The 17,785-nt window shown below is 35.0% G+C and overlaps 1 protein-coding gene across 1 annotated transcript; it reads right to left on the minus strand.

Annotated features, from left to right (window-relative positions):
• Positions 1–276: 276 nt before the first annotated feature.
• LOC136028493 (zygotic DNA replication licensing factor mcm3-like) lies at positions 277–15,249 on the minus strand. Its single transcript, XM_065706336.1, has 4 exons — positions 15,161–15,249; positions 7,131–7,269; positions 2,659–2,825; positions 277–552 (listed from the first exon to the last, which is right to left on the minus strand). The coding sequence occupies exons 1-4, from the start codon at positions 15,247–15,249 to the stop codon at positions 351–353; spliced, it is 597 nt and encodes a 198-aa protein (XP_065562408.1). The 3' UTR covers positions 277–350.
• Between the last annotated feature and the right edge of the window lie 2,536 nt (positions 15,250–17,785).

Consider the following 17,785-nt stretch of genomic DNA (forward strand, 5'->3'; position numbering starts at 1 on the left):
ATGAAAACATTTATATCATTCATACATGGATTTATGCACTGCATTTATACATATGTAAATATATGTACTGATAGAAAAGAATTGAGAAGGCATCAGTATAACCCCCATTGTCTTTTAGTGGCACAATAAGATTGATCTCTGCTTGGTAATATGAGACCTGGAGAACTCCACTCCAGCAGTCTGCTGCAAGGCCCTGGAATCTTATTCAGGTGATGAAAATGAAAAAGCTTCTCAACAACAATTCAAAGAAGAAGAAGGAAAATAGTGTAAGATCTGTTAGGAGAGAAAAATGAAAATTGTGTATTGGATATAAATGATTATTCAAAATATGGAAAATTCAGAAAAGGCACTTAAATTAGGGATATCATATCATCAGCGACCATAATTTGGTTTTCTTCAGTCATGAAGTCAATTGCCACACGAACCTCTTCGTCTGTAAACATCCCACTTCCCGTTTTTGTCTCAAGGGTTGAGCGCACAATTGACATTTCCACAGTCTGGGCATTTCTTGCCACCATCAGTTCTCGAATTGTGTTACGGAATAACTCAAACCTTTAAATGAACACTGGATTAGCTGACACAGGACTCAACAGTAGGATTAGAAAAGAGGTTGCGATAGAAGACTAAAAGATCGGTCTACTGATCAAAAATCCTATAAAATTTGACCCTAACAGGTCAACTTTAATCTTTAATCTTAATCTTGTAACACTTTAATCTTAATACGTAGCAATCACTTAAAAACGTTTTTTGTTCTTGCAAATGAAAACAAAAAAGAAAAATTTTCAACACTTAAAATAACAGTGTCTGGAAGGTCGTTACATAAAGGTTATCCTCAAATATTTGCAAAATGTTTCACGGTCCTCAGGGAACTTAAAATTTTCTTGGTGGCAAGAGAAAAAAAAAATTAAATTCGGAGATTAAATCGAGATCGAAGATCATTTTCATTTCTCTTCTCACGATTACAAAATTTTTGACACAAGTTCTAATTTCTAGGGCTTAAGATATAAGGCTAATCTTTTGCAACCTTGTGATATTTATTATCTTACACTATTCAATCTGAGGACCAATTACGGACAACAATGTGGAGACAATTTCTAATTTATAAACTCCAGAATTCAAAACTGAGGGATGAATTCGCAATGCCTTGGCGCCATTACAAGCCAAGCTTCTTAGGATCAGTAAACGATTTACGTTTGTAATAGTTTTTTTTTAGTAATAATAAATTGATTGATTGGGGAAAATCCTAGAGAAAGGCAGCCATGGTATGGCATAGGAGTAACAGTACAGTAATTGTTATTTGAATATCCAACCTTTTTGTTTGAATATTTTTTGTTATGACAAAGAAGATAAAAAACTTTTTATCAAATTTACTCTGACAATTAATCGTTTTTAATCCTTAATTGCATTTATTCTTTTCGTATGCTTATAGTTGCTTTACCCAGCAAAATATGGGCTTAATTCTTTAGAATATTCATTAATAACTGTATATTACTTCATACAGTAGAAATTTAGCTACTCATCCTGGCAATTATGTAAAAAAAGTCCATCAAATTACATTTCCATTTAAGGAATTAGAAAATAAGGTTTACTTAGCATTGCTCTGATTCAAATTATCTAAACTCAGGTTTGTACTTACAACTTTTTTTTAGTTTTTTTTTTCTACAGAAACTAAGATTTTTCATACAATCCACTAGACAATCAGCGTTGCCTTAATTGCTACAGAATGCCCCATTTTCAATGCCAGGAAGTCAATGGCTCCACTTGGGGAACCAGAAGACATTAAAAAAAGAAAAAAACACTCCAAATTGAATACCAAGAAAAAAACTCTTAGCAGTACTTGCCCCTCCTCCTGTTGGAAACTTCTGGCAGCGCTCTTGCACTGATGAATCCATAATATCGGATAGTTTGTAAGACACTATAAGCAGTAAATCTGGAAACTTCAGAAAGTAAAACAAGAAAATCAAATAGTAGATCAGCCGCAAAATCAAACGGAAAAAAAAAACAATCAAATAGTAAATCAAATAGTTAATAAGAAAAATTTAAAGACTAAATGTATTACATTTGGATAACAAAGGGATTAGATGGACAAGTCGAAGAAAACGGATCAGATCAATGGAAAAATTGATAAAACTGGCTCTTACGAGGAAACGTCTCTTTTAATGATAAAACAAAAACCAGTAGATTGAAAGCATTTACATACAATTCATTGTCTGATTTTTTTTTCGTCTTTATGATTCTTTGTACAGTATAAGTTACCTATTGGACATTTAGGATGGGGATCAATTCTGAAGACCTTACAATTCGTATTTTGAGTGTGAGAAAAATGTAGCTAGTTATGAAGTTATATCATTAGCGACTCATTACAACATTACGAAATTATAATATATTATATAAAGAACGTTTATTATATGCAATCCATTATCGATCGATTCATTATAGCACAAATCGTTGTGATCCCCAAGTGATGACTTGGAATCTCAATAAAATTAATAGAGTTAAATTATTGAAATAAGAATTGTTCAAATTTTTCTCGTCCGAAACTACTCTCTGCCCTGCAATAAGCTAAAACCTAAAAAAATTAGTGAAGCTAATGAGTTTGGCTTCCAAACCACTCATCAAAGCTTCTGAAGAGGAAACTATAGACCAGCATTCATTTACCTTTCTTTTGTTATTCCCCTTTCCTGGCTAGAGCCATCTGTCTGAATGCTAGCTTGTGTATCTGTAGTTGACCTCTCCGACCTTGATCCACGACTAGCTCGAAGAGTTGAGGGAAGCACTACATCATCGTCAGATTCGAAGTCATAGACGTCACTTGCCCCAGTTCTCTAAAAAACAAATAAATAATAGTAATAAAATAGATTATTTGAAAGTTGAAAATGCCAGGCAAGTCCCATTAGAAGTTTTGAGAGAATATTGAAATCTAAGGAAAGGACAAGTGTATAATGCTGGAAAAAAAAGTTAACCAAAAAAGAAAGATAAACAAAGACAATATAGAACACAACAGAAAAGGAGAAGCACTGATATGAAACACTCAATTTGAATGAAAAGATTCAAGACCAAACCACCTATTTGCTTTTCTTCATAAATATCAATTTTACTGCAAAGTGGTGAAGAAATTTTTTTTTACAAAATCTTCTTTCAAAGCCTAGAAAATAAGTATAGCTAAATGCCGTGAAGTGAAAATTTAAATGGTTGGCTTAATTTTAATATAACTGTCACTACCAACACGTCAAATCGACAGCCTAACATACAACCAAACCTACCAAACATTATGCTCCAATCACAAAACTTAATCCATTCTATCACGGGACAGCTTTTGTCTCACCTTCTTGGGGTATTCAGCAAAAATTTTCTAAGTCTCTCAGCACCAAAGACATATTCAATATTTTCCCTTCACACGACGTGCGTTCAGAGCACTTAAATCCTCACTAAAGACTGTTGGCCACGTTATCACTAAGCATGATCAAAGACTATTGCCAAGGATTTCAATTTCAGAACAATTTCTAAGCAAATATTTCTAGAAAAAACTACAAACGCTAAAAGATTTACTTTAAAAACCTGCAAGACCAGATGTAAAAAAAAATTGATAACCACAATCAACACAAAAAACAGCAAGCAGGGATTCAACGTGCTAAGCTGAGCCTTATGATGCTCCTCAAAATTAATAACAATTCAACTACCAATAGAAAAAGAATAACTATTTTAGTGCTAAATATACTTTTTTTTCATTGTCTGCCCCTCTCTCTTTCAAAACACAAATCAAACACGGATATCCCAATCTCTTCTTCTTTCTTTAATGGCCAGGCCTCTTCAATTTACATAGCTAAATTTACCACTATCGAGTTAAATATGTATACTCAAGACCGGTTTGGCCGAAGTTTTTTTTGTATAACTTCTTCATAAAAAGCTCTAGCCAAAGGACAGAATAGTCGCATCACAGCTCATATAAGTTTGGGACGATAAAGTAGTTGTTTACCTATGCAAGAGAAACAGCGATTCCACTTAGTAGGAGCATATATTTCAAATTTTCTATTTTTGTTCTTTATTTTCTATTCTATCTTCTCTACAATTTTATTAACTCTTGTTAGACAACAAAAGGGAATACTGTCACATACTTCCGTATCAAAAACTGCTTAAATTCCAATGGTTTATTTATGTGATGTCAATGATTGAATTTTTTATAAATATTAGTAAATAATTACCTTTTATGCTGCAAATTCAAACAGTATCATTGTTTTATCCTTCTTCTGGAAGATTGCTTAGATATTGCTTAGTTTGCTTAGTTCCTCGATATCAAAATAACGCATGTGAAAAAAACGACAAATATTAAAAATAAATGTTACTAAAATAGTAACGGTGGAAAATAGCATGTGTCGCAAAAATATAATTTTCATAACTTATGGGACAAGTTGCCCCTTATCCGACCCTAGTGATACCAGCATATAGTGACACCAGTGACAACCTATGAGAAACACATAAAAGTACATTTGCCTTCCTACCTTCTTCGGATTGCTACAGCAAAGATTGGTCAATCCAGGGTGATTAGTGTCAAAGCTACTTAAGAAAGAAGGAACTCAACTGCCGATTTCTAACACCAAAGCCTAATCTCACTTGAAGAAATTACAACCTGCAGTTCGTATACTATGAAGAGGTCGGATATTCTTTTTTTTTAGGGAATTCTCCTCCAATTCCTTCACTGGTTACTTTTAATTTATTTTATTTATTTATTCTAAAGAATTTATTAGGAACTTATTTTAAAGAATTAATTTTGTATTAATTAATTTTAAAAGAATATTTTGGCAGTAAAATGGGAGCTGTTTTGTAAATACTTATGTGGTCGTAGACAACAGAAAAAAACTCACGTTTGTTTTTTTAGTTATTCTCATTCTAGTCGTCACGCCTGTTCTATTGCATCTATTGTGCCCCTACTATATTGTTCTATTGTATTGCATTCTTTTCTTTATTCAGAATTTCATCAATTCTTATCCGAGTAACATATCTCTAGTTTTACGTAGCTACCACAAATGCACGCATTAACGAACCTAGCTTCGAAAGAATTTTCAGCACCCCCCCCCCCATAAATAAAAACATGTTATAATTTGTCATTATAAGCCACGCCCTACTTTTCTTCACGGAAAGAAAGAGATTAAAACTTATTTTGCATTAAAAACTAATTTTGAAAAAATTTGAATTAAAAAGTAAAATAACGGTAAAGGGTAATTTCGTGCATATCATTGAGTCGTAATATCCTAATAATATTTCCTGACTATATTGATATATTCTACTTATTTACTATTCTTTTTTTCATGAGTAGGCTTCAGATGAGGCGGTTGATTTCGCAACAAAATGAACTTTTGAAAATTTTGTCATATTGCCAATATCCTGGTCCTGGTCTATAAGGCAGTAGTTTAGTCTTGAATCTTTCAATTTTAAAGTTTATTTATCCTCATTTGAATCTAAAGTGATAAAATATTAATAGGATTCGTTCATTCGTGAAGCGAAGTTATGGTCGTTGGATTCTAAAACAGAATATTTATAAATTATTTAAAAGTTCAACTATTAGAAAATATTGCTGTTCTTTTGCGGGGTTTTTCCAGGACCTGAAAGTAATTGTTTTCGCATTGATGAATGTTCTTCGATAAAGTAGACCAATTTACCTCTCAGGCCAGCCTTGGACGATACTTACAAGCTAACAAAGGCAAATTTTTAACTATGTAAGGAATAGAAAAGCAGATGAAATTTCAATTTAAATGGCATCCACAACCGGGTTTCTGAGTAACTCCAGGCCCAAACAACGTTTTTTTTATGGAACCTTACGGCTAAGAGACAATGGATATGAGAAAAACGTAGCAATATTTTAGTCAAATCAGTTCGCTGGACCTGTGGAAATGTAAAGAAGCAATTAGGGACATATTCATTTAGGTAAGAAAAAGAAAAGCAAAGTTTTTCATCAGGTTTCACGTTACACTCACAGATAGCAGGATAGCTGATTATAAATATATAAAATCTAAATTTTTTTTTTTAAGATTAGCTTATAGAATGCAATGAATTTTCAATGTAAGTCTGGTGCCTTCTAGTATTTTGATTTAGTCCTTAGACTTACCTTGCTATTCTTCCCATTTAGCATTTTGATTTAGTCCTTAGTTTTATCTTACTATTTTCCCCAAACTCCAAACTTTTCAACTGAAAAGGAATACCTCACACCTTGATAATTCAACATTTGTATCTAGTTTTGAAACTTAACCTTTTAGGAAAAAGAAATCGTAATTTGAGCAAACCAAAAAATTAACTAACAAGAAAAAAGAAATCAATTTATTTTGAGAATCTTTGTGTTTGCGAATGGAGAGGGAGGGGGGGGGGTAAATTTGTCAAAGCCTTCAAACACAGATGCATTACACTTATTTGATTTTAAATAAAAAGTGAACGAATCTGATTGTTTCGCCCCTTCGATCCCCTTGTGTACGTGGCTACGATGTTGTATACATCTGTTCTAAAATGTATAAAAGTACGGATCTTAAAAATATTTTCTTTCAGGTTATATTGTTGGTTGTCAAGGTTTTTTTTTGTTACACAATTTGGCAGGGCAATCATGATTGTTCAATTTTTAATTCAATAACTTGTATGTCTAATTGAACCAACTTTGTCTTTCAAGGAGTTATTAAACTACGGCAACATTCTACGTCGTCTTATGAGGATTTAGGATAGCGAGTACAAACAAAAAGAGAGCAAAACATAGAAAATTCACAACCAGTGAAAACTTTTTAGAAATAGTAAACTTATTAAACAAGTAAACGAACTCATTTTTATCATTATTTTGAATGAGCAGAACCTATAATTCTAATCTAAAGTAAGCAGAACAGTGTTTTCTTAAACTATCTTTAATTGCATACAAAATGAGTACGGGTAAGCTAGCGTCTAGAACATAGGCTAGTTAAAAAGAATTGATAAAATATGAACATAGCCATTTCACTCTTTCGGGAAAAGTGGTTCTTATATCGTTGGAAGAATAGAAAAGGGAAAATAATACATGCTAGTCAGATTTAGGTCCCCGTACTCTTTATGGGGAGGGGGGCTCCATAATGTAGGTCTATGCAAAATAATCCATACATACGTATGACGAAACAACTTACAGTTTTGAAGCAGGCGTACAGAAGAAGCTCAATAGCGGCAGCTGCGTCATCTGCTTCAACCTTTTTAGACATCATTGTACGAGCATGAGCAGTCGATAAACGAATCAACGTTTCAAGGGCACGAGCAGTTACAGGCTGTCTATAAAATAAAAGCAGAAGATGGAATCCTTGGGGAATTTGTGAAGACAGAGAATAACAAAGGTGGTACAATCTATTGCAATGTTTTGGCTATATGTTCAACAGCTGTAAAAAGCGAAATATAATATAAAACAAATAAAAAGAAAACAAACTCACTCAAAATATCGACAGAATAGAGGCTTCCTCACCTTACACAGTTCAGCCAAGATTAATGGCCTACATAGATTCAGCCAAAATTTTTGAGGGGTTTTCGACAATGGCAATTCCAATGGTGGGATTTAGATTCCAAGCTGACACCATTTTGGAGGGATTTCAAGTTCTTTTTTAAATTCTTAAAATCTGTTTTCAAAATAGCATTATACCAGAGGCGGCGCTATATCACTGCCTATAGTAAAGACCATACGGCTCCAATGTTTTATAGATATTTTTTTCCCAGAGGCACTTCATACGGAAGGGATGGTCGTATAAACTTCGGAGGGGGCTCATTCGATTGAAAATAGGAAGTTCTACGATTGGAGGGCAACTAGCCCCCATGCCCTGTTTTTTCCAAATTCATCAGATAAGAATTTTGAAATAGCCGCTTTATTAAAAAGAGTTCAAAGGTCAGATAACAAAGACTCGGTTGTCGACACAACCCTCCAGAGCCCGAGGGCAGGCGTTGTAAGTTATCCCCTGGGGGCATATATGGTTCTTATGGAAGGCATGCTCGTATAAAGTTGAGAGAGGGCTAACTTGATTGGAAATTGAAAGTTCTAGTTCACTTTTTAACATTCAAAAGAGATCCCGTGGTAACTAGCTCTCCCACCCCCATGCCCTTTTTCCCCAAACCCATCCGATACAAATTTTGAGAAAGACATTTTTTTGAAATAGTTCAAATACCACAGAACAAAACTCTGGGGTTGACACTACCCCCCTAGCCTGGGGGCAAGTGTTTTAATTTCTGGCCCGAGGGCGTATGAGGTTTTTATGTAAGGGGTAGTTGTATGAACTTCAAAAGTGGCTCATTTGATTGGAAATGGAAAGTTCTGGTTCACTTTTTAAGAGTCAGAAGTGATCAAAGGGCAGCAAGTCCATAACCCCACGCCCCTTTTCCCCCAAATGCATCAGATAAAAATTTTGAGATAGCCATTTCGTAAAAAATTGCTCAAATGTTAGACGACAAAACTCTGATGTCGACATAATTCCCTGGGTCCCGGGGACAGGTGTTGTAAGTTATAACCTGGGGGCATATATAGTTCATATGGAAAGGATGCTCGTATAAACTTCAGAGAGGGCTCATTTGATTAGAAATTGAAAGTTTTAGTTCATTTTTTAAGAGTTAAAAAAGATAGCGATGGCACCTAGCCCCCACGCCCTTTTACCCAAACCCATCCGATAAAAACTTAGAGAGCCATTTTGTTGAAAATAGTTCAAAGGTCAGATAACAAAAATCCGAGGTTGACACAACCCCCCAAAGCCCGGGGGCAAGTGGCGTATAAGGTTTTTATATAAAGGATGGTCGTATAAACTTCGAAGGTGGCTCATTTGATTTGATATCGAAAGTTCTAGTTATCTTTCTATGAGTCAAAAGGTAACGGAGGGCACCTACCCCCCCCCCCCACACACACACCTATTTTCTCCAAATGCATCCAATGAAAATTTTGAGATAGCCAGTTTGTCGAGGCCCTTTTTCCCCTAGCTCCCTTTCCCCAAATACATCCAATAAATGTAAGAGATACCAAAAAATTGATTAAAGAAATAATTGATAACGAAATAATTCTATAAAGTTCTAATAATTAACCCGACACAAAAAAATAAGCAATTATATAAAATTTATCGAAATAGGTTGAATACAATTTTAAGAAATTGTAAAAAAAAGAAGAAATTTTTGTGAAAACGCTTAAGGAGGTCGAAGGTTGCCCTAAGAAAACCTGGGGATTAATAAATGTAGTGATTGGATTAAAAATAAATAGTGTACCTGATCAATTAATTAGTGGAATGGGAGAGACTTCGAAGTTTGAAAATGATATATTTAATGTGTCTCAGAGTTATTTTTCCAACATTAGTCTGAATCTAGCTATGTCAGTTGTACCTGATAGTGAAGATCCGATGTTCGAGTCCTTACTAAGAGACCCATTAGATGTATCTTGTCTTTTCACCTTAGACTTCCAACAGTTGATGAAAAAAAAAAAAGAAAAAAAAAAAAAAAAAAAAAAAAAAAAAAATACGGATTGCGTGGTAATTTGTCTGGTAGCACATCACATTACCTTAAAAACACCAAAAATTCTTTTGCCTGTTATATCTCAAGTTTTATGTGGATTAATTAATGAGTGTTTTCGTCAAGGAGAATTCCCAGACTGTTCTAAAGTTGGCTGTGCAACCCCCATACGTAAGGGGGTATTCAAAATGACCCTGGAAACTATGGACTGATATCTGTTTTACCCATCATTTCCCGTGTTTTAGAGAAGTGTTTTAGTATTAGAATGATGAGTCTTTTGGAGGACAATAAGTTACTGGTAGAGACACAATTTGGCTTTCGTAGGAAAAGGAGAACAGAACGGGCGATGATTTATTTGACAACTATTATTAATGATGTATTAGATAAAGGTTTTGAAGTAGGTGCTGTATTTTTAGATCTGATAAAAGCTTTCGATACTGTGGATCATGAACTTCTACTTAAGAAGTGTGAGGTGTGTGGTTTGAGGGTAAAATCCTAAAATTTTGTATGAAGTTTTATAAGTAATCGTTATCAGTATGTCCAAATAAATGATTCTTCTTCAGGAAAAAAGCGTGTTGAAATAGGTGTTCCGCAAGGATCAGTTCTTGCTCCTATATTATTCTTGATATTTATGAATGATCTACCAAACTGTCTAAATAATTTTTTCTACAGAATAAAAGAACTAAAGGTAAGCCCAACTAATGAAATAGTTGAATAGTTGAAATGAAGAAATAGCCATTAGAACAGCTAAATTAGCAGAGCCGCTGCAGATTTCCATGAAGGAATCACTTAATAGAATTTTAGCAATGCTGAGGGTATACAAGCTAAGGATTAAGATGGCTAAGTCTAATTTTAATATTTTCTCGCAATCACCGGACTTTTATCAATGGATCAAAGAATTAGATATGTCCAATGGCGTTATAAAACGGACTGCGTCTTTGAAATACCTGGGGATTGTAATAGATGAAACTTCATCTTTTAAGCAACATTTAACTTTAACTTGTAAAATTCTGGTAAGAAATCTAGGCATAATGAAGAACCTCCAACCTTGTTTTCCTAAATCTGTCCTTCGCAATCTTTATTTTTCTTTAATACACCCGTATATACTTTATTGTTCGAGTATTTGGCTCTCAACTTTTTCTTCTATCCTAAAACCAATAAGAGTTCTACAAAATCGCGAAGAAAGGATTTTAGCCGGTATATCTCCAAGTAAGCCTTTTCGAGAAGTTTACCCAACTTTAGAAATTTTGCCGGCTGCAAAATTCCTTCGTAAATTGTACGTATTGCGGTTTATTTTTGGACTGCAGCCTCAATGTTTTGACGATTTATTGTCCATTAGGTCTACTGTTTATTCTCACGATACAAGGGGTAGTGTTGACTTCTATATGCCTAGAGTTATTTCTTTCTGTTCATGTTTTTCTGCTTTTTATAGGCATACGGAAAAGGAATAGTTTGACTAGTGACTTTAAGGCTATTGGAGACCCCAATATATTTAGAACAAAAGCTAAGAGCTCGCAGGGCACTTGTGACGAGGTCGAAGGGAGACGAGAGCTCATATGGCTTGAGCTGTAGGAAAATTTTAAGAATCAATAGATTGCTTTAAAAGGAAAATTAAAATAAGAGGCTTATTGACGGTAGGGATTAAAAATAAGAGCTCTGAGTCACGAGGTCCTTCTAAATGTCAAAATCCATGAAGATCCAATCACCCACTCATAAGTTAAAAATACTTCAATTTTCCTAATTTTTCCTCTCCTTTCAGCCCCCAGATGGTTGAATCAGGGAAAACGACTTTATCAAGTCCATTGGTGCAGCTCCCTGACACACCTACCGATTTTCATCGTCCTAGTAGGTCCAGAAGCACCAAACTCGCCAAAGCATTGAATCCAAATTAATCCAAAACTGAATCCTAACTCCTCCAAAGAGAGCGGATCCAGTCCGGTTACGTCAATCACGAATCTACGACATTTATAAGTGTTTTCCAAGATTTCTGGTTTCCCGCTCCAACTCCCCCCAATCTCAACAGATCTGGTCGGGATTTGAAATAAGAGCTCTAAGATACAAGTTCCATCTAAACATCAAATTTGAGTAAGATCCGGTCACCCGTTCTTAAGTTAAAAATCCCTCAATTTTTCTAATTTTTCCAAATTAACAACCGGCAGCTCACTAAAGAAAACGAATCCGTTCAAATTATTTGAATCACGAATCTACAACTTGAGCTTATTCTTCCCATCAAGTTTCATCCCGATCTCTCCACTCTTAAGTGTTTTCCAAGATTTCCGGTTCCCCCTCCAACTCCCCCCCAATGTCACTGGATCTGGTCGGGATTGAAAATGAGAGTTCTAAAGCATAAGATCCTTCTAAATATCAAATTTCATCAAGATCTGATCACCCGTTGGTAAGTTACAAATACCTAGTTTTTTCCATTTTTCCGAATTACCCCCCCCCCCCCCAACTCCACCAAAAAGAGCAGATACGGTCCGGTTATGTCAGTCACTTATCTTGGACTTTTGCTTATTCTTCCCACCAAGTTTCATCCTGATCTCTCCGCTTTAAGCGTTTTCCAACATTTCCGGTCCCCTCCCCCGAATGACACTGGATCCGGTCAGGACTTAAAATAAGAGATCTGAGTTACGCGATCCTTCTAAATATGAAATTTTATAAGGATCCGGTCATTTCTTCGTAAGTTAAAAATACCTATTGTTTTTTTAATGTTTCAGCATTTACCCTTCCCCCTCAACTCCCCCAAAGAGAGCGGATCCGTTCTGGTTATGTCAATCACGTATCTAGTACTTGCACTTATTTTTCCAACCAAATTTCATCCTGATCCCTCCACGTCTTCCAAAATGTTAGGTTGCCCCCTCCCTACTCCCCCCAATGTAACCGGATCCGGTAAGGATTTAAAATAAGAGCTCTGAGACACGATTTCCTTCCAAATATTAAATTTCAATAAGCTCTGAATACTCCTTCGTAAGTTAAAAATACCTCATTTTTTCTAATTTTTAAGAATTAAACACCCCCCTCCCAACTCCCCCAAAGAGAGCGTATTCGTTCCGGTTATGTCAATTACGTATCTAGGACTTGTGATTTTTTCCCACCAAGTTTCATCCCGATCCCTCGGCTCTAAGCGTTTTCCAAGATTTTAGGCTCCCCCCCCCCAATATCACCGGATACGGTCGTGATTTAGAGTAAGAGCTCTGAGACACGGTATCCTTCGACACATCAAATTTCAATAAGATCCAATCACTTCTTCATAAGTTAAAAATACCTCCTTTTTTCTAATTTTTCCGATTTACCCCCCCCCCCCCGATGGTCGAATCGAGAAAACGACAATTTTTGATTTAATCTGGTCTGGTTCCTGATACCCCTGCCAAATTTCATCGTCCTAGCTTACCTGGAAGTGCCTAAAGTAGCAAAACCAGGACAGACAGACCGACAGACAGACAGACAGACCGACAGAATTTGATATCGCTATATGTCACTTGATTAGTACCAAGTGCGATAAAAACCACTAAGGTACTGCTTTTTGCTGAATATGAGTTTTGATTGATTGATTTATTGTGGGGGTTTTGGTGATATGATGTCCCGGAGAAAAAGTTTAACATATGGTTTTCTTTTGTATTTATTGTTTAGTGTGATGCTATTAATGGTGTCGGTGGTCAAGTGTGCTTTTTGTTTCAAGTATTTTTTTTTCTCTACCTCCCGCACGTAAAAAAACTACTTTTTAGGGGAGGTAGGAATCATTTTTTCTTTATATGTTTTGTCAACAAATCGTACTACTCTCTATCTCTTGAAAATTCTGAGATAGTTATTTTGAATAAAATAGTTTAAAGGTCAAATAGCAAAAATTCCAGGGTTGATACAACCCCCCAGAGCACAGGTGCAATTGTAGTAAGCTATGCCCCAGGGGCATATAAGGTTTTATGTAAGGGGTGGTCGTATAAACTTTAGAGATGGCTCATTCGATTAGGAATTGTAAGCTCTAGTTACCTTTTTAAGAATCATCAAAAGTGATCGGAGGGCATCCACCCCCCCCCACACCCTTTTCCCCAAATGCGTCCGATAAAAATTCTGAGATATTCATTTTCTTCAAAATAGTCCAAAATTCAATTTACCATAACTTAAATCCTCCACAGCACCCGGGACAAGAATTTTAACTTATGTATGTTGAAGGTTTTTAAAAATCGAAAGTGACCAAAAAGTGTGCTTTTTCTCCCCAAGTGCACATTGTCAAAATTTTGAAATAGCCATTTTATTCAAAATAGTCCAAAATTCAAATTACTATAACTATAACTTAAGAGTTGAGAAATCCTCCCTAGCCCCCGGGCAAGGATTGTAACTTAATTAAGTTGCCCATTATTAGAATATAAGGTTTTTGTGACAGGAGTGGGTGTATTAACTTTGGAGGGGGGTCAATAGATTGGAAATTGAAATTTCTAGTTCTTTTTTAGAGTCAAAAGTGATCAATGGGCAACTAGCCCACGCCCCAATTTCCCAAAGGGCATCGGGTCAAAATTTTGACATAGTCATTTGGTTCAAAATAGTTCAAAGGCCAAAAATCTGTGATTCTGGGGTTGACATATATATTTGTTTGTCAAAGTCAAAACAAATATGACAGTGAAGAGGGTATGAAAGAATTGATGCATATTCTATAGGCTACAATTTCGGTAAATTTAAGGCAAAATATGGATTACTATACATCTTAGGATTACACTAATTAAATTATGTTCAAAACTAAGGTAAAAAATAGAAACTGTTTCACTTATTAATGATTGCCGATAAGTCCTTCAACCACCCTGAGGTTCAATTACTATTCTTTTATCTATTAAAAAACATTTCAGGGATGCTGGCATAGCTGTAATGCTTACATCGTTGAAGTTAAAACGATAGGGATGCGGATTATCATTTTCTTACTTAAGTGTTAAGTAAACAAAGTTCAACAAAATTAGTTTCCCTTTTTCATTATAATAATTGAGAGAACAGATAATTTCGTAGTTTGACTGCGGTCGTCTTCAGGGAGTAGGGGTTATGTACTTCTACTGAATGGTGTCTTCACTACAAACAAGAGTATGGTTACTGCCCGTTTCCCAAAGGGTAAAAGTGTCATTCTCTAACTTAAAAAAACAATTCTCTTACTTAGAATTATCAATCTCTTACTTGAGTGGCTACAAAGTCCTGCAAACAAACCAGAGTATGGCTACTGCCCGTTTCCGTAACGGTAAAAGTATCATTCTCTTACTTACATAGCCAAGTCTCTTACTTAAATTGTAATTCTCTAACTAAAGTGGCTTCATAGTCCTACAAAATTAGTCTACGTTTTATTATAATAATTGGGAAAGCCGAATTCAAAGACAAGTGAGAATTGGATTAAAGATTGGTTGATAGACCGCGGTCGTCTTCAGGGAGTAGGAGCTATGCACTTCTAATTAATGGTGTCTTCACTACAAACAAGAGTATGGTTACTACCCGTTTATCTAACGGTAAGAGTATAATACCTACTGCGCATTTGGCGCTTTACTAAAAGGAATTACACCATGTATGTTTTCTTTTGCACTTACTACGACATTGAAAATAAAATGAAAATTGCAGTGAAACCAGACCAGGATTTACCAATAGGATCACTAGGCCCAGCGACTTTTACCATTCCCGACATTCTGAGAACTTCCCCGAAAATCTTGCAAAAACGGAGTGGCAAAACCGCTTGGGCCTAGAAGCGTCAAAGCATTTAAATCCGGCCTTGGGTGAAACAAAATCTTGAGCTGGTGAGCTTTCTGCAGTTAGCATCATTATATACCAGATATTCAGTTTAATTTTATTAGTTCTTGCCAAAATTGCTAATTTATTTCTGAATAAATTATTTTGAAATAAAGAATTATGAAATACTCGAAACTTTGGCGATCAAAAGCAAATAGAAATTAATTAAAAAAAAACTTTCCGAAAAAAAGTTTTCACAAGAAAAGTAAAGGCCACGTTAAACTTAAGACCAAAAGAAATATAAACCTATAATAGCTCTAAAACGACCAGAAATTACTATTAAAGAGCAAATGAAACCCAAAACGAACAGTAACTAAATGAACAATCTTAGCAAAAAAACAAAAACAAAAAAAACATACAACAGGTATATAAAAGCGCCAATGACGCAGTAGGTTTTAAACTTTTACAGTGAGAGAAGGAGGCAAACCCAAGCTCTTGTTTGTAGAGATATTTATTCGTTTCAAGCTAGATTTGCATATTCAATTTAAGTTTCACTCGTTTAAAAATTTATTTACTCATTCAAATTTGTACCAATCGTATGTTTGTTTGCTATGACTGTTTATTTAATTTCTGTTCATTTCAGATTTCATTTATATATTTATTTTCTTTTTCAAAAAAATTCAATTCGAAATTCAATATCATTGTCATTTACGAGTGGTTAAAAATGAATTGTCAGTTATCAAGAACCTGTTAATAGTCAGTGTTGCTCTTGTAACATATTGTCATTTTTTTTTTTTTTTTTTTTTTTTTTTTTTTTTTTTTTTTTTTTTTACAGAGATGTTTCTCTGAAACCTTTATTTAACGCATAGCGTACTTGTTAGAGGCTTTTTGACTATAATTTGCTACTTATTTCAATAAAAGAAAGAGCTACCACGAGAAATGTTTCTTTCAGACAGAATACAGAACACACAACTACTACTGCAAATCAGTAATGCATAAATGCAGTAATTTAAACAACCAAAAATTAAACAAAAAAGGTTACACGAAAATCATTCTTTCGTTAATTATGTTTAAAGAAAATATTAAAATAAAATTCCAAAGGGACACAAATTGATTGTTTTGAGCCACTGACTGCTGTTAGCAACTAGATCTACGTTGCATGGGCAACGTGATGTGTTGCTGTAACCTTTGTTCGGCTTCCCCGAGTAAAGTGTTGCAAGAGCAACATTTTGGTTTTGTTTCCTCGCTTCGATTAAACGCTGAAGTTGTTAATCTGTAAGGATCTTAAAATAAATACTAGGTACACCAACTCGCAAAAGTTGCAAGCCTCTCATTACAACTAGCAAAAGTTGCAAACCCCTCATTGCTGAAGATGATTGTAGCCTAACAGCCGATTATTACTTACAAGTCCCCTAAAGTCTCTTAATACTTGCACTAAATCGGTCTTACCATTAAATACGCCGGAAACAAATAATAGGTCAACCAACTAGCAAAAGTTACGATCCCCTCATTGTCCAAGATGATTATGAACAAACAGCCGACTGTTGCTTAAAACTCCCCTATATGTCTCACAATTGGTATAGGCCTATTTTTGGTATTCAGTGTACCTTACTACTGAAGTTGTCAGCCCCTTTAAACTTTCAAACTGGTATATCTCGTGAAGGAGTTTTTCTACCAAAAAATGGATGACGTATACTTTGATCGGCTCATCAAGACCTATCGACTGCCGTCGAAAAAAAAAACTATCTGTCTTAGTTCAAAGTTGACTTTTTTGCCGTAGGCCAAGTTTCTAACGTCATAACTTAGAAAGGAGCAAAGGATAAACTCTAACTTCTTTAGCAATGAGAGGACTTTTAAAGTCCTTTCCCCAACCCCTTTAAACTTTCAAACTAGCAAATCTCATGAAGGAATTTTTCTACCAAAAAATGGATGACATATACTTTGATCAGCTCATCAAGAGCTATCAACAGCTCTTGAAAATCTGAAATCTGTCTTAATTCAAAAGTTGATTTTTTTTGCCGTAGACCAAGTTTCTAACGTCATCACTTATAAAGGAGAAAAGGATAAACTCTAAATTCTTTAGCATTGAGAGAACTTTTAAAGTTTAAGAGGCACATCTGATACCATTTCTCTATCGCAATCCCAAGTGCAAAAAACCAAATGATAAACTCAGCTGAAAGCACGAATAGAAATGGATAGAAACAATAGATTTTTGACCCCAATCAAATAGATTTTTGACCCAGACAAAGTCATATTCATCAATCCGGCCTAAGCTCCAAACTTTCCGTAAAAACCGCAGAGATTAGACCCGACCACTTTCTAGGAATAAGCTGAAACCTGGGCAAAAAAAAAACAAAAACAAAAAAAACACACGACAAAACCAAAGTGTTGCTCTCGCAACACAAATGTGGTGTTTTATTAAGAGATTTTAACGCCCTGGTCAGTATAAATAGGGATAGATGGTATCCTAGCCTGGATAAATTTGATATACGAAAAGAAAACTGTAATGGCTACAGACTGTTGCATTTCGTAGGCATAACAATCTAGTTATAATCAATACGATGTTTGGTCATAAAATGGCCCACAAGTTAACAAGGTATTCACGTGACGGTGAGAAAGCAAACCTTAT

This window comes from Artemia franciscana, chromosome 6, assembly GCF_032884065.1.
Source record: "Artemia franciscana chromosome 6, ASM3288406v1, whole genome shotgun sequence".
Taxonomy (NCBI): Eukaryota; Metazoa; Arthropoda; class Branchiopoda; order Anostraca; family Artemiidae; genus Artemia; species Artemia franciscana.

Bases quoted from the DNA above. Each gene is read 5' to 3' on its own strand.
- LOC136028493 (XM_065706336.1), bottom strand. From the start codon at position 15,249: ATGATGCTAACTGCAGAAAGCTCACCAGCTCAAGATTTTGTTTCACCC. The intron at 7,270-15,160 runs GTTTTGCCACTC...TTTATTTTATAG, and splicing joins GACGCTTCTAGGCCCAAGCG to ACAGCCTGTAACTGCTCGTG. The intron at 553-2,658 runs GTAAATGAATGC...GTTCATTTAAAG, and splicing joins AGGGGAATAACAAAAGAAAG to GTTTGAGTTATTCCGTAACA.